At 40.3% G+C, this 24,270-nt stretch overlaps 1 protein-coding gene across 1 annotated transcript in view; it reads right to left on the minus strand.

The window, feature by feature from the left end:
• The window catches only part of sox6 (SRY-box transcription factor 6), a 141,440-nt gene that overhangs the window by 95,095 nt on the left and 22,075 nt on the right, over positions 1-24,270 (minus strand). The window contains 1 exon segment of the mRNA XM_062423193.1: positions 15,194-15,244. Within this exon segment, the coding sequence (XP_062279177.1) occupies positions 15,194-15,228 (35 nt within the window). The 5' untranslated portion in view covers positions 15,229-15,244.

Here is a 24,270-nt window from a genome sequence, read left to right on the forward strand (position 1 = left end):
TTTATTCATGCACCCAAAAAGACAGAGCCTGGAGCGCAACAAGCACCTCGTCCTCAATGGAGTGTGTGAGTGAAACAAAGCACTGCTTTTGTATTACACAGTAAATCAAGTGGTATTATTTTACCACTAAAATATTCAGTCTCTCAGGCACTTTTACTTTGGTCTCCAGCCATCAGTCAAACTGCTGAGGCGTGAGCAAGAGAAGGGGATAGAGAGAGAGAGAAAAAGACAGAGCGATGGAGACTCCATCCTCCTGTAACATGTGTCTACAGCAATCTTGTTAAAGAATGCAACAGATCTGCGGCAGGCTCCATAACAGTATTTGTCAGCAGGAGTTAATAATTTATTAGCAGTGCTGGGAGGGCTGCGCTCAGGCAGCTAAAGAGTGCGGAGAACCCCCTTCTGCCCCACCCCCCACCTCTGACAAGCTCTATACAATACTACCTCATATTATTGAAAGGGAAAAGGGGAAGTGCAGCAGTAATTCTCTGAAAATATCTGAGGGCAACCATATGGTATTTTATTTCTCATATTCGGAGCGAGGATCACACAGTCCTGAGATCTAAAGGGGTTTGTGTGCAATAGATCAGCATAGACACAACAAAGACATTTGACGAGAAGCAAAATAAGGAGCAGAATTCGGTTGAATATGGGTACTAGCGATGCATGTGGAATTTGATCATATTTTCTGATAGAATAACAGTGTTTACAGGCTTGGCCTCCGTGCTCGCAAAATAAAATAAGCGAAACAGTCCTGTCTCTACATTTTTAGCTACAGTGTATTCTGCTGCTGTTGAATTTACTTTACTCACATTAATAATTGAGTCAGTTTCTCCGGAAAATAAGCCCAAAATGAGTTTTTACATATTAAACAGTGAAAATATGGTGAACTGAAGTGGTAGCTCATAAATCCTTGACAGGCTGCCCTCCCTCATGCTTGATTACACAATAACAACGGACAACTAACAAACCAGAGTAATCAATAAGTGCATGAAATGCTTCCTTCCTGCCTACTTTCTCCAAGACAAAGCCCCAGTGACTTTGAAGACTCGGGGCAGAGACGAGGGAGGGTCAGTTAGAAAAGAGAACTGCTCTATATATAGCTGACAATATTGCACACATTTGAAGGATTAGGACTGAAGTTCTCCAGACGTGGGCTCATATGGCCTGGAATGCTTTGAGTCATGAATTGTTCCCTGCGATAATGTTTCATCATCGTGCAAAACAACCTCTGCTTAATTGGTGAGCATTAGAGGAGTGTTGTGCACTGCTCATCTTAAGGGTCTTGTGACTGCAGGGGCCATGTGTCCTCGGCTATCCCATTTCCTCTTTCATCGTAAAAGGGTTTGACTGACTTTCACCCGCTGTATCTGCTCTGTCACACTGTTTACCTTTTATAGACAATGGTGATAAGTAACTCCACACCAGACCCCCACCAACACCCCAACCCGCCCACTTGCCCACTTGTCCGTCTCACTACGGCCGTCTTGCACTTTCACGTTTTGATCACAAGTCCCAACGGGAAAATATTACACTCAATCTAATTAATTATTAAAAACCAGAAGACCTTTTTTTAAAAGATAGGATAGGAAAGCAGGCAATGAAAGATAATGGCATTTAACTTTCCCTGTGTCACACTGTACATCCATGCAGAGTTACATGCACACGACAAGACTCACATTCAAGCAAACAAACACAAATGAGTTTGAAATGAATGAATGAATGTAAAGAAATATGAAACACAATTTTAAGTTAATGTGGACCAAACTAAGCACTTATAAATAAAAATATGATATATATTCCGACATATTATTATATTATATTTTTATTGTAACCTGGTTTGATTAAAAACATTTCCAAACATTGACAGTAAATTAAAATAAATTGTTGTACACAGTAGTGATTTTTTAAAGTATGGTAGAGGAAGGTAAAGAAAGTAGTTTGGGATCTTTATATTGTGTGCGTGTGTGTGTGTGTGTGTGTGTGTGTGTGTGTGTGTGTGTGTGTGTGTGTGTGTGTGTGTGTGTGTGTGTGTGTGTGTGTGTGTGTGTGTGTGTGTGTGTGTGTGTGTGTGTGTGTGTGTGTGTGATAGCGAAAGTCAGAGAGAAAGAAAATCATCTGTGTTTCCCTTCAGGGGTTCCTCCTATTCTAACAGGTGTCGTGGTAGGGTTCCTCTGGGTTCTTCACCTGCCATAATGAGATATTACTACCTGACAGCTCCCAGCTGGAGGAGCATTGACACGGAATCCACCGTTTAGCACAATTAAATTATCACCCTCCATTGTGATTGTGCCATGCTGTGCAGCAGCCAGGTTTCTGGATACATAATCAACTCGTAATACAGGCTGTATATTGCACACAGTCTCTTTTTTAAGCACATATGCACACACACACACACACACACACACACACACACACACACACACACACACACACACACACACACACACACACACACACACACACACACACACAAACATGTTTTTGTATTGTATAATTCCTAAAGGTTTAAAGAGAGATAAATCAGAAAAGGGGAGTGCAGGAACTTTTATTTTTACATGTTAGTCAGAGCCATTAAGAGATTTCCATCTCTTAATCTTTAGCCAACAATGTAATTAAAGATAATAATATTAAAATATAGTAAATGGTTGGGAAATACAGATTTTCCAACAACATAACCTGCTGTACAGTGACTGGAGAGTTGTCTAAATGAATTTGTTTAAATTGTTCCTCCATTATTGTTGAGCTTCCCCTGCAAAAAGTCAACTCAATTAGAGCGCCACTTCATCCTCACTTCACACTCTCTCCTGATGCCTTCTCTATTAGAAACTGCCACGGTTACCACAGCTAAAATCCACACTCATATGATAGCCACCCAGAGCAAATTAAGCAAGCCACCTGAAGTGCACACTTTACATATTGAGCAGAGCATTGATAATTACTTTGCAGGGTAAATTATTTGCAATAATATGCTGCTAGAGGAACTGCCTTGTATCTCACTTTAAACACTTGTGCAGCTGCCAGTGACAGCATGGTTGGTGTCCTTGCCCCCCACGCAAGGCAAAGGCAGATGCAGGTGTGAGAGTGCTTAAGTGTCCCTGTCTGACTACTCAGGAAGGGTCGATGAGCACTCACACACTGAATCCCTCGTTGCCCCCTCCTCCCCTACCTCTTCCCTTGTGCAATTGGCCCCTTTCCTGATCCCAGGACACAAGCTAGCGCTGGATGGCATAACTGCCTCTCAGTTCCCCAGGACACACACAAGTTCACTCATGCGTATGCTTTCACAAATGAAAGATGGTCGTCCAAAAAATTTCCCTACTGGCCTTTTTACGGACCAGCATCATTCTTCAACAGATAGTATCCACTAGAAGAGGAGCACCGTGGATGTTGTGAGTCTAACACACACACACACACCAAAAGACACAAACATCTCTTCCAGGACAGCAGTGTCCTTAAACCAGCCAAACTGAGAAAAAAAATCTAAGACAAGAAAAGCTACTTGTTGTTCTACCCCAATTCCTTTCTTTTCCTTTTTTCTTTTTTTCTGGTCCTGCTGGGGGATGGAGTTCCCAAAAAGGCTTCTGTTGCTGCTGCTGTACTTAAGCAAACCTCACAGCGAGTCAAGCCATCAACCAACACAACCCTATTTGCTGAGCAACAGTGGAGCTTTGTGGCTTGCCTCATAGTTGACAGTAAGTTATGAGCCCTTTGTGAGCAGGAGAAGGAAAACAGAGATCGGAATTTGGCAGGAACATAATAATACAGAATTCTCCTGTTCATGGAACCTGAAATTTTCATGGCAACAATTGCGCATTGTTGAAGGAAAGAAAAGCAACAGTGACAGATGAAATATAGAGTGGGGCCCCCTTTTTGTAAAACAGTAAACAAAGCACTATTCAAGCCAGGTCCATTCTGTCATTTATAAAGATAACTTCTTCTGTGCACTGAAGAGTTTGCAGCAAATGGCTGCACTTCAACAAATCAAGTGTAACATCTCTCACAGTTGCCAGAAAAGTGAGTTGAGGAGCTAGCTGGGGGGTTCCAAACAGAAGTGAGGGGACGCATCCCAAGTTACCAAAGAGATGCACAATAAGTCTATAGGGAGCATAGAAATCTCAATAGAGAGGGAAATCAAAAAAAAAAAAAGAAAGCAGGCCCTTTGAGAAGAAAAAAAAACCCACAAATGTAGACTTTTGGCCAAATAATCAAGGACAATAGCTAATTTTGAAGGAGAAATTTTGCCGGGAGTAAGAAAAAACATTGGTGACCATGAATGGCTTATGAGAGGAGGGGGGTTATTGTACTGTATGGCAGGGGAACTATGGGCCTCAGTCTTTGGTTTTGCCATCATGAGGTCATCATTGGCAACTTTAGTGCCCAGCAAAACTGGGGTTGGTATAACTGCCGTTGGTTTGGACATCTGGAATGTCGACACACAGTGGCCCACTTTCTCTGTCACTATCCTTGTTCCTTTTTCCTTTTATTTTCTAATGCAGAAGGCTTCACAAGTCCTGGTCACCAAATTGGCAAATTTGCAATGTCTACAGAAAAGAAAAGCTGTTTTGTTCCCTTTCATTCTCATCTCATAAATGGATTGCTGTTGCAAGGGGGAAAATGAGTAAATTACCTTCAACACTGTTGTAATTAAGCTGCTCTATTCTTATTCTACAGGCTGGGAGGACAACAGCTTATTAGCTACAGTTGGTCCCACCTCTAATTCTTCAGTTTCTTTTTTCCCTTTCTGATATTCTTTTTCTCTTTCTGAATAAATTAATGGTATTCATTGAGCACTCTCTCACAAGGGGAGACACATTTGTGTGCCTCCCCTTGTGACAACTGGACTTCTTTGCCCTCTTTGTCTTTGGACCCTTGTGTGTTTTTTAAGGACTGTGAGAAGAAGGGCTGGGATAGAATTGGGGAAGGGAGAGAGTAGCCACGTTTCATGTGACACGTCAATTGGAAAATCAAAACAGGGGTAGTTCATTTGCTCCACCCAGATGAGGCCATCTAGCAGCAGAGCCATGATGAATAGGGTTCAGGCAAGCCACACCTCAAAGATTTATGATTAAGGCTTATTATGTTGGGAAACTGACATTGATTGCTGATTTAAACCACTGAAACCAATTAATTTGCCAGTGCTGAATAGAAAGCATGGTCAACAGTGTGTGTCATTCTGACAGGTTGGACATGAAGAAGCGGAGCAAAAGTGAAGGACTAAATGAATGGCTGGCACCCAGCTCTGTTTGGAGGTGGTTAAAAGTTACCACACGTGATTGACAGCTGATACAAAAAAAAGAGAGCGGCTGGAGAAAAATGAGATCTGAAGAGCAAAACCAGAAACCCCAGCCACTGATCTGAGTAATTGCCCCAAAATTTGGTTCACAGGAGACATGTACAAGGTGCTGTTTTAGCAATGCTAAGATGGTTCCATTCATGGGTTGGCACTGAGAAAACCTGAGTAAATGAATGTGAAACATAGCCCTAATAAAATCAGAGAGCTGACAGACATGGTTGAACAGAAAAATGTGCTGTATTTCCACTCCAAGGAAGCGGGCACTGTAGTGGATTAGACGCTGACTGAAACACAAAATGCCTCAGCAGTCTGCTGCTAACCATGTGTCTGACCACTTGTACTGTGCTTCAGCTCTTTTCTGCATTTGTCCAGAGTGTTGCATAAAAAGACACAGCAGCCACAACTGATATACCTACCCGCTGGATTACCCAAGTAAACTTAGTGCTGTGTTCACAGCAAACGCCACATTACGCTCAGTTGCATGTTATTTTTTCTGTGGTAGTCGGAGGGGAGGAGAGAGGAGGGGGGGCTTGTGTTTACTAATACCTTTTCGTCTTTATTCTATTCCTGGCTTGCTAAGAAGACACATGCATCATGACAGTGCTTGAAAATTAAATCATTAACTAAATTGCTTTCTTAAAAAGCCACAAGTGTGTGGCAGGATTTGTGTGTGTGTTTGGCTGTCGGCCATGGGCCTCTGGTTCCCAGGCAGCCTCTGCCCCGGCTCTGTTGTGGTTCCCTGCCACCACACTCATTATGCTCAGCCTCAGCACAGCACGGTGCAGGGCTGCAGCTCGCCTCGCTTCACTCACTGGGCTAGTAGGAAATAATCTGGTAATCTCAAACTACTCCTCCATTTCAACTGGGGCCCCATTCACACAAAGAGCCCCTTTGTCCTAAAACATTTATGACCACCCTCTGGATCTCAATCAGGGAACCAATCAAAAAACATTAAACAAATATGGTTTTATATTTGAAAAGCTTAAAGGGAATTTTTTGTAGCGTTGATATAAGATTTGGTACCTCTATGGTATCAAACAATACCTGCTATGTGTGTGCGTGTGTGTGTGTGTGTGTGTGTGTGTGTGTGTGTGTGTGTGTGTGTGTGTGTGTGTTTGTGTGTGTGTGTGTGTGTGGGTGGGTGGGTGGGTGGGAGAGAGCAATCTATGCTAGTGTCAAATATCTATAAACATATAAAACAACCTTCTAGAAACTTTATCAATCTGTCTGGGATATATTTCGATCCACAAAGCAAACAGAATAGAAGGCAAATAACGAGTGAAGGCCAGACAAATATTTGATAAGAGGATAGGGACTGTTGTTGAGCTCTATGACAGGGTAGCTGTGGACCCCACCTACACACACACACACACACACACACACACACACACACACACACACACACACACACACACACACACACACACACACACAAACACACCCAACCCTCAACCCTGTCTCCAACTGTCTATTTGTTCTCAACTGAGCTGAAGGTAGCAGATGTGTCTTTCACAGCCTGTGGAGTGTGTAACCAATCTACAAACAATAGCTTGAACTTGAAAAAGGTCGCTGCACTTGCAACACACTCTTTACAGTAAAGGGCAGTCAAGTCCAACTGGCCACTTACTGCAGTTAAACCATGCCCTTTAGTTTAGTTTTTTTTTTTTTTTTTTTTACTTTAAAGGCCACTAAAGCATTAAACATTTTGCAGTCCATAAATTGTGTATTTTCTGTTAGTGTCTAGGCCACCATTAGTCAGTCATTATCATTCTATTTGAGCTCTTGTATAAGCCCCTTACCAAAGTTTAAGTCACCTTTTTGACCCCCTGTTAAGCCAACAATTGGTGTAAACATGTTCAATCCTATTAACCTAGGAATATACATGGGGCCAGGTAAAGTATCACAATACAATGTGTTAACAGCCTGCTCTGTGTCTTAATTACAGCTGACAGCCATGACAGTAAAAAAGATCTAGCACCAGCTACGCTTTATAATACTTAAGACTGTGTGCACAGGATGGGGGCTCAAAAGAGTAATTCAATTTCACAACATATCAGTCTCATGTTGCCTTTGTTTTAATAATCTTTATAGGTAATTTACAGGCATTCACTTCAGTGGCTGTATAACAGATTTAAATGGAAAATTCACCGTTTAGTATTGACCTTGTAAGTAAGATATGCCAAAATTAATTAATTGTGCTCTTGACTCCAGGTTTACTAAGAAGTGGTATCAGGTGTGTGTAGCCAAGGTGAACTGGTGCCATCAGTGTAGAAAAAGGCCAACACTCGAATGAGTTGAAATTAACAAAAATTAGTGGAGGCTTTTCTGATGCAAAAAATGGGATCAGTATATTTCAAAGATCAGAAGTGACGTTGCGAAGAAAAAAAGTGAACTTGAGAACTTACAGAAGATGTAATTCTGCAGACTTAAACCTCGGCACACATTAGATGGTTTCCGGTCTTCATCTTGAGATCACTTCCACTGTGTGAATCACGTCATCATATCTCACAAAGCTTAAAAGTACCAACCTGCCTTCATCAGTTAAATAGGTCACAGTCAAGTTAATCTAATCAAATTAATCATTCTACTTTCTGATTCCATTATGTACTTACTGTAAATGTAGGTTGTATAATGTATATTACAAATACTGCATGATGTGATGTTTTAAAAAGTAACCCTTTTAAATATATTATTTGCTGGTCTGTGTATTGGAGACCATGTTGTGCAAACTTGTTGCAGTCTATAAACCCTCCTCTCTTGTGTCAGAAGGTCAGACGTCCAGCACCAGACTGGCACATCTGCTAAAAATGGCAGCTACATCACTACAGCACACACTAAAAATACAGGACCCACTTTCTTCCGTTTCCCTGTATTCTCAATTGTGTATGAAACCTTAGCTGGGAAACCCTGTAAGACAATATTTATGTGGAGAAAAACATGCGTATTGGTTTTGGACCTGTAGCAGAGCAAGTAACAAATACCCTGTATTTGACAGCAAATTGCAATATATATCCATATATATATATATATATAAATATGTATGTATAGGTATATAGCATGAGAACCAGCTTTTTCTCTTTGCTTATGAGCCAGGTTTAAGAAAGCCCTCTAAAAGCTATCAAAAGTTTCAAAATTTCCCACATTCCCCTCCTGTGGGTGTGCCTGTAAAGTGCTTCACTCCCCTCTCTTGAAAAGCTCTAAGGGATTGCATCATGGGACGAGGTGTAAGACGATGGTAGCAACATACTGTAACATGGGGGAAATACCTCATGTTGGTTGATTCATAAACACCTTGTGAGCTGGCTGGCCGCTCAGACTGGTCTGTGCTGTGCTGGTTGTAATGGTAGAGCTGCCCGTGCCGAGTGCCAAGTATGTGCACTGGCCTGAGTGTTGTTTAAGGACACACACACACACACACACACACACACACACACACACACACACACACACACACACACACAGTCATACAGATTATAGCATGGCTCTGTTTTAATTGAGTCTCAGCCTTTGTGGTGTCTGTTATCTCTGACTAATAGCATACATTGGCCCTCTCTCATTATCAGAGTGGATCTTTATCAGAGACCCTTGTTTGATACAGTTAGAGTTGATGCATTATGAACCACACACCAAGAGTCAGCAGTGATCTGCATATTCAATAACTTCCGCAATTATATGCGCAATTCATCAGATGGGATGTGATTGCAGGGGAAGTGGAATAGAGTGGAATAGAGAGGAGCAGAGAGGTCTGATTCCTGGAGGACCAAAGTCTAATCACAAAACTAACATGATAATTGAAATCTAAATTGAAAGGCTTAGCTCTCAGAGAGAGTATGGCAGACACTGAGTGTAGAGGCGATAGAGAGAGTCAAAGAAAAGGAGAGAAAGACTGGCAGGAAAAATAAGATTTATACTGTGTATGTGGCACACAAGCCACTAACAATACACATATGAAAATATAGGGGTGCTTCACACCAAAGTTATAACAAGCTCAAAAAAATCTCTGTAATCCAATTAACCGTTGAAAGTTGCAAGAGGTGAAAGAGCTTTGAACAGCCTGCTGGATGCTGTGAGGAACCTTTAGAAAGGAAAACATGCAATTTGAATCTATTTTTAAATGTTTCTGTAACACATATCCAAATCCTCATAAACTCATAAAACTAACAAAGTCGTTTTCTGAAGTTATAACTTATTTGTTTTTTTCCTGTTGTGTTATCATTAGTATAAAGTATTGTAAAGTCCCTTAATAAGCATTTTTATTAATCTAACACCTTACACTTAATAGTCAGGGTAAGTATTTTAAATCCAATGGACAAATATATCCTGTTTTCTTCAACACTGACACTGGTCTTGGAGAGTGTGCACTTCAATAATTGCTCAATATTCCACACTATCACCATCATCCCTCTTTGCTTGAGTAGACCCCGCTTCTTGGCCTTCAAATTCCTGTTTTCAAGAGGTGACTGAAGTAACTGCTTAACAACAATTGTGTGAAAAGGGAGCATGTTCTGCACTGTGTAGAGTAGAATGGTCCTCAGCTTATTGTGAGTGTCTAATCGCTTTATCTGTTCATTTGTCATTTTACCTTGCCCTTATACTCAGACATGCAAACACAGAAAAAAAGAGGCAAGTGTACCTGTCTGTTGAATTATTTTTTCTGTTCACACTGGAATGTTAGGATCTCATTCTCCAAAACAATTTTCTTTTTGAATGCATTTAAATAGACAAAGTATTGTGTCTGAAATAAAGGTGTCCCTTGTTTCACCTCAGAGCCTGTGCTGTCTTTCACTTCTCATGTCTTACTCATTGTAAATGCAACCCAAAGGAGGAACTGCAGGAAAGTCCTCTGTCCCGTTCTCCTCTGCTCCCCCTTTCTCTGCTGTCATTCCTGACCACAGGATTCATATTCATCCCTCAATAACGTTTAATTAGTAATGCCAAATTCATTAACCTGTACTGCTGTTACGCTGGCCTCAGCCATAAATTAGCTTAATGTGAGCAGACGTATTGCAGCTGTAATAAGGGACATAAAACTCAAAGAGAAACACATACTGTTCCTCCATAGTCATGGATCATTATAACTCAGCAGTGTTTTAGAGAGGGAGTGTTCCTTTTCAGAGTAGCAGCTCTTTAGCAGCCCATCAAACACTTTTTTTCCTTGTAAGGATTGAAAAATGTGTTTTATTGCTGGTAGAATTGAAAAGAATATTATGGAAATGCATTATTCATGACAACCAGTATTTCCCTATCCACTTTTCACCTCAAGATTTTCAACCCTAACTTAAACACTGTGGTCAAAATATCATTGAGTTTTTAATGGAAACAAAAAATGAATAAAAATGGCCAAAAAATACTGTTATGCAGCTGTTACTGGGCCAAGAGTGTACTGGTAAAATATTTAGGTGTTTGTAAGATTCACGCAAGAATTTGTGTTGTTTCCATCACATTGGAGGTGCCAGAAACCAATTCAGAATCAGTGGTATCAGTGAAAGAGATGCAATTGGTCCAAGTGTTGTTTGTGTTTATTTAATCACCTTAGGGACTGTAACTGTGTACATTTTGACTGTGGGATATATATTATCACATTATGCTAGCAGCCTTCTCTGTCTTTTTTTTTTTTTTTTTTAACTTAAAAATGTCCAAACTTGCGGCAGACAAAAACAGATCCAGAAGACAAACCGCTGTTGTAAAAACCTGGGACGACCTTCACTGTCCTAGGATTACATGCTGACCTTTCTGCTCCTCTATCCCCCGGTGATCTCGCCTAACAGCTCACACCAAAGAGCCTATTAGGCCTGGATCCCACTTTGTTGTTAAAAAGGGTCTTTTCCTTTCAGAACACTCACTTCCTTGCTTTCTGTTTTTTCAAGCATAGGTGGTGGAGGAACACAAGTTCATTGTTCCCTCGCAGATGGAAGTTGGAGTTACCAGGGTAACAGCTCTAATCCTTCTTTTTTTTTACCACTTTTTTCATATTAACAGCCTATCGAGTGCTACCTTTTAAGTCAGAGGCAAGAGCGCTCACTCACTTTTAATTAGCTATGATTCTGTTTGCCAGGAGACAGCACGATGAGCTAATCGAAATTTACGAAATAATGACGTACTGTGAGCAGCTACTTCTTTCTCCTGATGCCTGCTCCAAGAATAACAATAATGAGCCCATTATCGAGGATTGCACTTTAAAACGCTGCCCTGCCACCAAAACAGAGGACATAATTGTTCTGGTGTTTTCCATACAATCAACAACCCATTGTTGATGACTTGAGAACTAAGGGAGCAAAGAATGGGTGCCAAAATGATTGGTCTGTGCTGCCATGAAGATCCTGTACAAAGTGTCCACTGAGGAAGGACCTTGATAGACTACTGATTTGCTTGTAAGAGCTGTGGATGAAGACAACTGTCTGGCTTTGTAGAAAAATGTCCTTTCTCCTTTTTGTCTGTCTTGCCGCTCAAATAGCTCCCAAGCCGCATTAGAGAAGAACCATTCATATGGTGAAAGGCTGGGAGTCACACAGGCTCATGTGAAGGGGCCACATAGTTGCTGAAGAGAATGGCCATTTATATAACCTCCCTCCATTTCAGTGGAAAAAAATGTATAACTGATCTCTTGCAGAAGATAATAAAAGCTGTGTTTGTTATCTGTAAGATGACAAGGTGTCCCTGAAAGAATATTGTAGTGTAACATTTGACCGGTGCTTCTATACATATATTTAAAAAGTCAGTTTAGTTCACTAGTCATGTATGTCAGCCGAGCTTTATTTAACATGTCAAGATGACTCAATTAGATAATTGCATATCTATGCTCCAAAACTAACTGCATTACAAATGCATCCCAGCCATTTCGAAATTAAAATATCCCCGAGATTAGATTATGATGAATTAGAGGCTGAAAATGAAATATTTTGTCAAAAAGTTCCACATCCAAACTTACTGGGTGAGAGCTCAGCGGGGTTGTACAAACACGGTGCTGCAACTATCAGTTGTGCTCTATTGTGAAGGAGTGAGAGAGACAGAGCTCGAGGGCAGGAGGAATGCTAAGTGGGCCCCTTAGCCTAGTCAACCTTCAGTGGGTTTCATTTATCTTCATCTTGTTAGACTAAATTAATTAACAATCTCAATGTTACACACTTTCTCCTTTCATTACATCAAATAATGGCAGAAATGTAGGGGGAGGTCCTGCCCACTGGGAGTAGACAGAGACTGAAGACATCACTCTCTCTTTCTCTTTCTCTCTCTCTCTCTCTCTCTCTCTCTCTATCTCTCTCTCTCTCTCTCTCCCTCTCTAACCTCTCCCTCCCTCCTTCCCTCTCTCTACCTTTTTTCTCTCTCATCTCTCTTTCTCTGCTTATCTCTCACTGTGTTCACATCTCTACCTCTCTTCCTTCCCTTTTCTCTCGTGCACACTCTCATTTTCTCAGTCTCTTTGACTACAAAACCAAAAACCTGTTCAATGTCTTCCATAAACATATAAAAAATTGATCTAAAATGAAAACACATCTTCTCCTCAACAAAGAGGAAAACTGAGGCTTACAATAATGTGAGCATCAGTAGTTGTCTATTAAAGGTGCGGTGTATATTGTATACTTTACTTCACAGAGTCACTTTGTTTTAAAAAGGAATTGGGAATTTTAAGCAGGCTGACAATACTTTCATCAGACAGTACAAAGGCTTTGACTTATATGTATAATCAGAAGTTTAGAATGACAGTTCACATGCCATTAAGAAGCAGTATTTGTCACAAACGAATGTGGATACTTTTACAGCTATTGAAATGTGCTGTATGTATGACTCAAAAGCTAACCCATGACTCATTAGAATAATGAAAGGCGTATCCGGTGTGCCACTAAGATACAGCACAAAAAGTCATAAACATCTGCACATTGTAGCACAAATGTATGAGCATTCTCACAAAGCCCCCTTTGACCTAATTCAGTTGCTTGAGAAAAGATACTGGGATTCTTCACTGGAGGAATGTCTAACTGCCACATCCATCCAACCCTGGTTCTATCCTTTTCTCCCTTTTTCTCCCCTTTCACCCCTACCCCCACCCCACAGCCCACTCCAGGACACAAGTCTTACCCAAGCAAAAGGGCTAACCCTGAAGCAAAGCCTGCCTTTAATCTTGACCTGATTGTTGAGGCCTCCAATCTCCAGCCTGTGTGCGTGATATCTTTCTACTAGCGCTTCTCCTTTAATTAAAACAGACATTGACAGAAGGATGTGGATTAGCAGTGCAATAATGTGTTTACTTAATCACAGTGTTTTCTCACAGCTACGGGAACAAAAGGAAATTGTTGCGAAATAGCTGAGGTCAAAGGGCACGTTTTCTTTTTTTTCCTTCTCTTTTGTAGATGTGGGATGCAATGTGAATTTGACACATGCCAGACCTCTTTACTATCTCCCCACTGCAACACCCAGTACAGGTAGCTTAAGTACAGTTAGTTACTAACCGAACTGGTTTCGACAGATGGTGCCAGTTAAACGCTGTCATCCACTTTGTAGCATTACTCCAAAAAAGCGGAAATGAACAAAGGCAGCACGCTCTCAAAAAATTTAACATGCTGTATGCCTGAATAACTTCTGTCAAACCATAGCGCATATACCAGACCAAATAAACTGGTGAAAGGTAAAGCAGATACTGTGTATTTGTGCATAGAAGAAACATATTTTATGTTATTGAGTTATTTTATTTTATTTTATGCAAAGTAGATATATTAAATGTTTACTATAAGATAATTGCATGTATTTATATGTTAAAAGTATTTAAACAAGAAGCGGTTACAGTTAATAGTTATAAATGTTGTGGAAACCTCCCTGCGACTATGATTTATAAAGAGCAACTGTACAATATTAACTACACATTTGGTCCCAATTTTAATTCAGTTTTCTTTAGCTTACAAAAGTATAACAAAATCTTATTTTAGTATGATTTTAAATTATTGAATTTGAACAATAAATTACATTTTAATGCATGAAAGATTTTCCTATTGAATTCCTGAAGGACATTTTGACTGGCGAGAGTAATGGTATCAAATTGTCCTTTCTTTTTAAAATGCCCCCAGCAGTTCTGAGAGAAAAAAAATGCTGTTAATTTAATCAAATAAGTGACCTTTTGAAAAAGAAATCAAAGAGGATTCATTAGCTTTAGTAAAGTTTGGCTGACAGCAGCTTTGAAAGGCAGATGCTGCTGCTGTGGCTTCTAATGAGCCAACCCTAATTAGGGAGCAACACTGGAGCCTAGAGAAGGTGGTTGACTAGGGAAGGAGCCAATGGTAAATACGCTCTCTTATTTACTTCCTCCGTGTGTAATGACAGCACAAATTTTTAATTAGAATCACAGGAAGGGTAAAGACAAAAAATGTAAATCTTTATGGTAGGTTGAATACAAACACAGGACACAACAGGAAGCAACAGTACATCACAAGGCTGCTATGCCAGCGACTGCCTTCACCCAACATCCCTGATTAGGGCAGTAAGAAAGGGAGGGCAAATGGGAGAAAGTGGTTGGACAAAAGCATGCGGTGTAAAGACACAGAAAGCCTGATCTGCAGATTTTTTAAGATGTAAAAGGGAGAGGAAAGAAACAGGGACATCTCATCTACATCTGTCCCTCAGGTTGATGTGTGCTTTCAGTCTGACTGGAGGCTATTGGGGTGAGCATGCCAGTCAGCCACACACTACATGAACACAATCATAACACACAGCTTGGGTAAATATGTTAGAATCCATGTTTGACATTGTTCAAATATACAGACACATGCACACACACAAACATGTGCACGCACACACAGGACAAAGTCTAAAGCTAACAATGTGTCAGAAAGTTTAACCCCTCTTAGCCCACTACCACCCCCTGCCCAACCTATGATCCTACATGGCAACAACGGAAATGAAACTAACCTCAGTAAAAAGCTGCTACGAAGAAAGCCCTCCATGTCAGCGTGTGGGGTTCTGGCAGGAGAAATCACAGAGAACCATTTTCACTATGAAACGAGTATTAATCAAGAAGAAGAACAAGGAGAAAAGGCAGAAAATGGGGATAAAAGGAAAGAGAAAAAGAAAGAAAGAAATACACATACAGCATACATCTTCTGCCTATAATAAGGCATGTCTTTAATTAAAGCAGAAATACGGCTACGAACCCATCTTCTCTTTTTATGAACTGACATCATTAATTATACCTCTTTCCATCGAGGGAGTGGATTTGCATACAACATCGGTTTGCACTGAGAGCCTGATGATATGTTTGCATCAAATAAACTCTGCCTACTGATCTCTATACAGTCTTTTTCTGTATACACTGTGTGCAGATATATACATGTACATCCAGCACTGTGACCACAGATCCCAGTGCAGCTCTAGTCTGTTCAGAGTAGCCAACGGTGGTCCAGCTGCAGCACATGTGTGGTGAGGGTGCTGTGGCTTCTGGGAGCCCGGCCGCAAGGGACCCAAGCTGGGACGCACAGCCCCAATGAGGCAGGAGGATGTGGTCATGATGTCACTGCTTGCAGGGGTCGTTCAGAAGCCTTACCCACAAAATACTGGAGACACATGGCTAAAAATGACTTACAACAGGTTTCCATTAGTCTATGTTATTGGTCTGTGTAATATACACTTTTATTGTGTTAAGATTGGTTGGAAATTGATTAGGACTTCCTTTTTTTTTGTCTTAAGTGGTAAAAATGAGCAACGATTCCAGAGGACAGATATGCGAGTGGAACTTCTGTCAGTGGTTGAAATTTAAATGTCTCTCAGATCTCCCAACTCGTCTTATGAAGATACTCAACCACTCAAATGGGGCAAGGATATCCTCTTGCTAAAATATTTTCAGCATTTTAAACAGTTATTTCACTTAAACATTTCATCACTCCACCATCCTATTATTCAATTTCATAACTTAAATTCAAGACCTATAAAGTCTGCAGATCACAATTCCTGCTGTAAAAATCACCACTTTTTTACAACCACTGGAAAGCTAAATAGTTTTTTTCTGAACTTCTTCCGTTGCATGCACATAATCGTGATTAACACAAAACACAGCAGCAAATGACATCTCAGCCCTTAAACACCTTAAGTTTTAGTGACATGGGTGTAATTTGGCATTTTCTCTCCTTGCTCTCTTGGCTTATGAGACAAAGCCTCTGAGAGAATGGAAAGACTGAGCTGGGACCAAGGACACTGTGCCTTTCAGTCTGGCCAGCACTTAGCGAGGCAGTGGATCCTCAAGGCCCAGAGGGCTCAGCCGAGACTTTTCTCACAATAAGGTGTCTGGGGAGGCGGGAGTGGCATAGCCAGGGGCGCTGCTGCTCTGCTCTTTTCTCCACTCAGCTGGGCCCAGCGTGCATAATACCATCACCAAACCACAGCACACCAAGCCAGTGACAACGTGAGAAAACAACCGTCAAACAGTGCAGAGCAGATCAAGCGTGTCTCCTCACTTCTCTGAGTGCAAAAAGCACACATACTCTATGGCAGGAGCACACAAACCGAAACAATTACCAACAAAAATGTGATTTTGCTAACAATTACTGTACACATTTACTGCATACAGTTACAGCAAACATTGCGCAGAATGCAGATTGTGCAGAAATGAGGTATTTCAACAGTATGAGAGTGACTCAGTGATGCAGAAACTCAACAAACTTACACATAATAACATAATTACCAGAGCACTCTCTTTGTTATATGTAAATTTGAGGTTTGTATTTAACTGGAACCTGAATCATCCTTCAACAACAGGCCTTCAAAAACAGCTGAATAGCAGGAGAGAAAATAAAATAGATTAGGCCATGCTTGTGCTCTATCTTTATCTTTGGTTTCATTCCATAACTCTTGTTCTCTCTCTCTCTCTCTCTCTCTCTCTCTCTCTCTCTCTCTCTCTCTCTCTCTCTCTCTCTCTCTCTGTCTCTCTCTCTCTATCTCTCTCTCTCCCTCTCTCTCTCTCTCTCTCTCTCTCTCTCTCTCTCTATCTCTCTCTCTCCCTCTCTCTCGCTCTCTCTCTCTCCCTGCTTGTGTTTCCTCAGCTGCGCTGCAGTCTACGATCCCAGTGTGGTCAGAAACAACTGAACTTAGCCTATGGAAGCAAAGGTTTGGTTTGGAGAGCAATTTACCAAACTCAGGAAAAAGTGACGGGGCCACATTGTATTTGCTCTTCTCCCAACACAAAAAAACAAGAATGGCTTAAAATTAAGGCTCGACCACAATTCAAGGGCAGACTTTTTGGTGAAGGAGAGGCAGGGAGGATTGACATCACTAAGTTGGCCTGGACCAGTCTGAGCAGCACGGCAGCCCTTTCGAAGAATGAGCCTCTGCCAAAAGCTGCCTCTGCCTAACCAAGTCTCCCACCATCTGCAACAAATGTGCTCTATTAAAGCAGTACCATATGGACAACAAGCTAGCTATTAACACGGCTTCAGCACATCCCCTTAACCTAGCCCAGATTTCAAACTTCCAGTCAAATTGACTGCTGATTTAATGCACCGCCAGCAGCCATGTGGGTCTTGGCACGAGACAACACTCTCAGCCTTCAGTCATTAACAGGCTCATGTAGTGCACGGCACACAGCGAGACACAGAAGTTAGCTACACAGATCCTACTAGTAACTACATCACAGGTTACTTGGTATATCCCTAACCCATATTAGAAAAATAATTGATATCCAAACAGGAGGATACAGAGAGTGAGACTCTGCACTGATGCAGAAACGCCAACTGTCTTAAGACAAGTAAATTTGGGCTCAAAACACTCTATTATACAGAGTGGAAACTAGCTTATGAAGCAAATTTACCCACAGAACTGCTGCAGTGGCAGACTAACTGGTAGCTTATGTCTCAGTTCTTCCACAGTGATGGAGAGTGCATTTGCTCCCTCTGCGTGGATCCAAAATGGCAGTGATTAACCCTGCAGGGTGTGAAGGGGGGACAGTTTAATCCCTGTGGGCCGGGCGGCCATGTTGACGCCTCTCCCCTCTCTGAGTCATGGCGGGACCCACCCACCGCTAACAAAGCCATGCTCTCTTCTCCTCGACCATGACGCCACGGCTATGAGCCCTCTGTTCTACGACCCAGAGACAACACACACACACACACCAAATCAATTATAGTTCTGTGGTTTTAACCCGACTCCAAAGTTCAGTAAATTTTGCTTGTTTATTTTTTCTCCTCCTGTCGCAGCTGCTTAGATACTGTACATAATTAGAGTGGAAACACATTTCTTCTCTCAGAAGCCTGAATGTACACAGTTCTGTGGACTTATAGAGACTAAGTTTTAGCATTAGTGACAACACAGTTTTTGATTTTATGTTTTGATCTTAACCCTGTTATTTATTAACCAATTTTGCTTTTCATGATAGCAATATATTTATCTGTCTGTGCTGACCGACTGTCATACTAGGCCAAAGATACCTTTGATGTGCGTGTGCATCAACAAACTAATAATTCTGAAATTTTAACCACTAATCTGTTCAAATGTAACATTTAGTTTGCTGCATTTTAATAAATAAAAAAATGGACAGAGCACAGTTTCAAGATTATTAATTTTACCAATATAATAATGACAATGTGGATTAATCAAATGGCTATTGTAAATAGCTGTTCAATTTTTTAACCCCTGAACATAAAACCTGAGATGATTGTTCGACACTGTCTCTGCCAGTAGTGCCCCTATGCAAATTGAAATGATAAGCTAAAGACTGCCTGATGACAGTCTAATTAAATAAGCCTTCCAGTGCTCTCAGTGGAGCAATAGGATGTGTGAAAAGGTACTGTTGGTTAGAGAAAAGGGAGATCCAGCAAGGGGGAAAAAAAGCTGTCCAAGCAATCCCAACATCCCAACAGACAGCTTTACGCCAACTCAACACCCAGTCACATGAAATACGGTGATACCTGGTCAAGCACATGTGTATTTGTCAACACATACTGACATATATGCATATAATGTACACCTACAATGTAGTGCCCACACACACACACACACACACACTCACACACACTGACACGCCTTAGGTTTCCTTTACTAATGGCAATAGTGTCCCAATGACCCCCTCCCCCATCCTCTAACACACACATACACCTGTGCTTGCATGCACACACACACATCTCAGTCAAAGCTGCCAGATGAGTAGTGAATTAATTTGTGTGAGCCACTCCAACATTAGGAAGGTGTGTTGAAAGGTGTCTGCTCATGTTTCAAATTAAACGCGCTGCTGGTCAGCATTAGCACCTCGCCACCCGTCGGCAACTGACACTTAGGGGGCTGGGGAGGAGGAGGGGGAGGAAGGAGGGGAGCCCATCCGCCGTTCACACTGGAATAATTAGAACATGTCAGGAAGAATTAATTTCCTCATTTTTCAAAAGGATACACAGAAATTACCATGTTATTATATGACAGGGTCCCTGGGAGGATTGGATTAAATTTGATTTCTTGCGCAGCCCACACAACAAATTAAAGTCATAAATGAGATGGAAAGAAGCGGGGCACAGAGCATATGTTTATGGCAATGAGTGAAGCCAAGGGACCAGAAACAACTATCTTCATTTCATTTTATTTAAATCAGGCCGACACCGTGTGTCTGAATGACAGCAGTTGCTAATGGATCGAGATTAGAGGCTCCTTGATATTAACACAGATATTCAACAACTTCTTCTAAAAAGCAATGGAACGTACAGTGTGTACATTGCTAGATTAGCCTATTCTGCGTGGAACGACGGGCAGAGAGAGTAAAATACTTGGTCCAGGTCTTACCACAACAAAAATGTTAAATTTGCATGTGTGTGATATGTGACCAACAGATGACACACTGGCATATGCAGCCTTAATCACATTTCAAGTTGCCTCTTTACAAAATACCATATATTTCACATGTACTAGCTTTGTACCTATACTGAGGACCAGGTTACACGTCATATTCTATGCTCTCTAGAGAGGATAAAAGTGCAATCAGGTTAGAACTTCTATTTAGGATGAAATACATCACAATTCAAAGAACATGTTAGACTGACCCAATCTAGTGACACAATACTGGGCACCTTCACAATTCTTGGGACTTAAGATTTGTTATCTTACTATTACAGTTTAATACAGGCTTGCCTGGGAAGAATTTTTCAACACTTTCAAAATGGGCCGTCATTAGAGCCTAGCACTCCCCTGGGCACCACAAACTTTAAATAATTTGCGAATCAATTAACTGGCTACTCTCAACGCAACAGGGATTTCACACTCCAGGGTCGTGGTGCATTATCAGTTGGAGACGATTCATGGCGTTTTGGGAGAAAAGTTCATGGTTGAAATCATTAATTCATTTTACCGGACTTTTAGTTATGCATTGCTTTCCACAGCTGGGGTAGCAAGAAGATTAATGGCATGTTCTTTGGTTCTGTTTTCTGCTGTATATACCTAGCTTAATCAGTGAAACTCTGTCCAACAGTAGAAGGGAACATAATTTGAGATACAGGACAGCAACCAAATCCATATACAATTTTTACTCTTCAGATGATGTTATAAAGTCCTTCAAAACTTCAAATAACAGTAATAACAAAGTCAGAGGTTGGATCCCATTCATGCAATTCGATAGAGACCACCACCTGCAAAGAGAACCGTGACAATACCACACCTAATCAAACTGCAAACACTAAACTTTTCTAAAAACCCTTCAAAATGAGGTCATCCATGAGTAATACAGAGAGCAAGCTATCAATTGGCGGCATATTAGGGACGCTGAATGAAATTCAGGCAGGTTTTTTTGTACAATATTGCCAGGTAATGACATGTGCAACAATTAGTTTTCCAAATTCACACTGGGATCCTCTGAAGCAAATTGAGGCTGATGAAATTTCAATCTTTGTTAGGTGGTCTTTGTCAAGCGATTGCTGTTCAGCAACATATTGACCATAATCACTGCAGGGTCAGTGGACTGGGGAGGCCCATTTGATAAATAATAGATGAAGAACAACCATTCAAAGGTTATTCATTTCCATTTTATGGTGAAGTGCAGTTTATTTAATTTCTGACAGAATGGCTCCCCTGCATCCACTCCTTCACTGGCGCCATCGATAGTGGGCTAAGAGCTGTGAGACCGTGTGTCTGTAGCTTATTAGATAAATGTCACATACTAACAAAGAGTGTATGGCCTTTTCAGATGGTTTAACATATCCTCAGGTGTTTTCAAATGAGATTGCATGAGTGTAATTAAAGTTGTTCTAGATGCACTCCAGACACAATCTAAATGACTCCCTGTCATGTTCTGAGATTAATTAAACCTGTATGTTAAAGTTGCAAAGTATGTATAGTACATTGTGGATTGTATGCGGATCTAAGTGAATGTCACAGGAGAATGGGGTGGCACACTAAATTAATCAGTCATACAAACAAGGTATGTGTAACAAGTCTGTAGTATCAAAACTTGAGGACTCCATTTATCCGCTATTCACTATCTTTTGATGAGCATTTGGATCACATGGACCAGCAGACGTCATGGCTGACAATCAGCCCAAGTAGATTATTTGAATCCTGTTAAGTTAGTTTGTTTTATCTTAAATATTTTCTAAACAAACAATCATATGACATATTAGTTGTACAACAGTGGCATAAGATGTTACTTTATTGTTGTAATAGTCAACATTTAGAATCTAAATTGATGCTGACAGTAATTTAAGATTGTATATTACAAATACAAGCCATTTTGCATTGATACACCGAATGCTACATTCATTTCTTGAGACAAAAGTTGCTCTATACCTACATCAAACTTTCTCAAGGTTCATACTTAATAAATCAACTTTCTATCTTATGCCATGAGAAACAACATGGAGTCAAAGAAAGACATATAGTGCAAACAACAGGTAGTAATGTATACATAAGGTCTATATTGAAGTAATACTTTCATATCATCAGTGAACCTGGAGGCCAAATTATCCAGAAAGGTTCATAAGAGATGCTGCAGATGTGCGTGTGCATCACATTTATGTGTGTGTGTGTGTGTGTGTGTGTGTGTGTGTGTGTGTGTGTGTGTGTGTGTGTGTGTGTGTGTGTGTGTGTGTGTGTGTGTGTGTGTGTGTGTGTGTGTGTGTGTGTGTGTAGTACAAACAATACAGGGACACACTCTTGCTCCACTCATGGCCAAAACCTCCACAGTATGGCTTTAATTGAGAAACTGAATATTGTTCTTCACATTAGATTGCATTACATACACATCCTAAAAAATAAAACTGGTGTATGTTCAATGTGTTACATCTACTGTATATCAATTCAGAGGTTCTTTATATCATCAGTGCCTGTATTACATCTCTATGAATACTATGTGCTGTGATGTATATTGTTGATGTGTATATGGTGCTTTTAATAACTTAATAATGTTCTATTTATGTTGACAAAACCACAAAGAGTATGACATGACTGAAGACCGACAGACAGTTGCATGCTAAGTCATAGCGCACACATTTTACGACCCAAAGCCATTCACAACAAACTCAACAATACTAACATGCAGCAGCAGTGATAGCTCACTAGTAGACAGGTGCATGTTCATCTGAGCAGTGTTTGACATGAAATGGCATGATTAAACAATGGTAAATGGTCATGAACTTTCAATGCAGAGAGACATTTCCCAGCTGTTATTGAAGAGCTTCTCAACTACATTAATATGACTCTCATGATATCTCCAACTGACATTTGGAGGAAAAGAATAATATCACCTAAGTTCCTCACCTTTATTTGCTCAATATCTAAGATACATTTTTTATTAGAAAACCTGCACGGGCAGCAGATGAGCAAAGACTGTTAAAGTAATATTATATGGATGCAGAGAGGAGTGTAGTATGATCTATTTCATTTTTTAAGCTCTATGAAATTCTGCAATCCATCATAACTTTCTTACTGTAGTACTATGACATGTTTCACTTAAACCTCTTTTAATCTGACATATTTTGATGTATTACCAATCAGTATACAATTACTGTGATCCTGATCTGGGTTGGAGGTAGATCTGATATTGCTCAGTTTTAGTAGAAAAGAATGAATATGCATTAGTTACTACAGGATTGTTGTACAGTTATAGAATTATGGGATTATCGCCATATTGGCAACAACGTCTAGAGCATAATGAAAAAAAGAATGATAAAATCAAGGCACCATATAAAATGAAATAAATGCAGTAGCTTTCATTTTTGAATATTTGAAGGTTACCTCCTTTACAATTATAGTCATGATATATTTATATAGACCTATAGTTTGGCAGTGACTCACAAGAGCGTGAGACTTAATGGTTTCATTATCTTGTGTCAAACACAGATTCTGTGTTTGAAAGTGCAGTAGAAGAGAATCTGAAATGTTAAAAGGTCAAATATTTTCAAACAATACAATAATAGATAAAAACAGAATATGTGGGGATCTTTTAGTTCAAATCTCTCCATAGTTTCATAGAGGATTTGGTCAACAATACTTAACATGATTTGCAATGCATATTCTCGCTAATGACATTCAAGGTTTCACATTTTTGACCAGCATCAGTTGTAAAGACATTTCAAAAGACATTTCCTCAAAGGCTGCTGTGGGTTTTTCTCTTTCTGAGTGATTTTTCTTTTCTGTAAGGCTTCAAATAGTCATTAAGGAAGGGAGTTACAATTTATATATACTAGAAAGCCTCATTTCACCTTAAAACTGCAATAACCACACAAGAAAGTGGATTATGTATATCTTGAAACAAAAGATTAAAAAAGGAGAGAAGAAAAGAAAAACATACGTAACCACTACGCAATATGGAAATGAAATTATATCCACAAACTGCAGGAAAAATAAGTTGTAGGATCTCATTTTCAAAAGGTCTGTCAATAAGTTCTTATATAACTGTCTAATTGTGCATACATTGTGCGCCTATCCAATTGTCCACCTCATTTGATGCAGGTGTTCAGTGTGGGTGAAAGACAGCAGGGGTGTATGAGACATGTGGCAAGACAGAAACAGCTGAAGAGGCAAATTGATAC

Source organism: Scomber scombrus, chromosome 1 (assembly GCF_963691925.1).
Source record: "Scomber scombrus chromosome 1, fScoSco1.1, whole genome shotgun sequence".
Taxonomy (NCBI): Eukaryota; Metazoa; Chordata; class Actinopteri; order Scombriformes; family Scombridae; genus Scomber; species Scomber scombrus.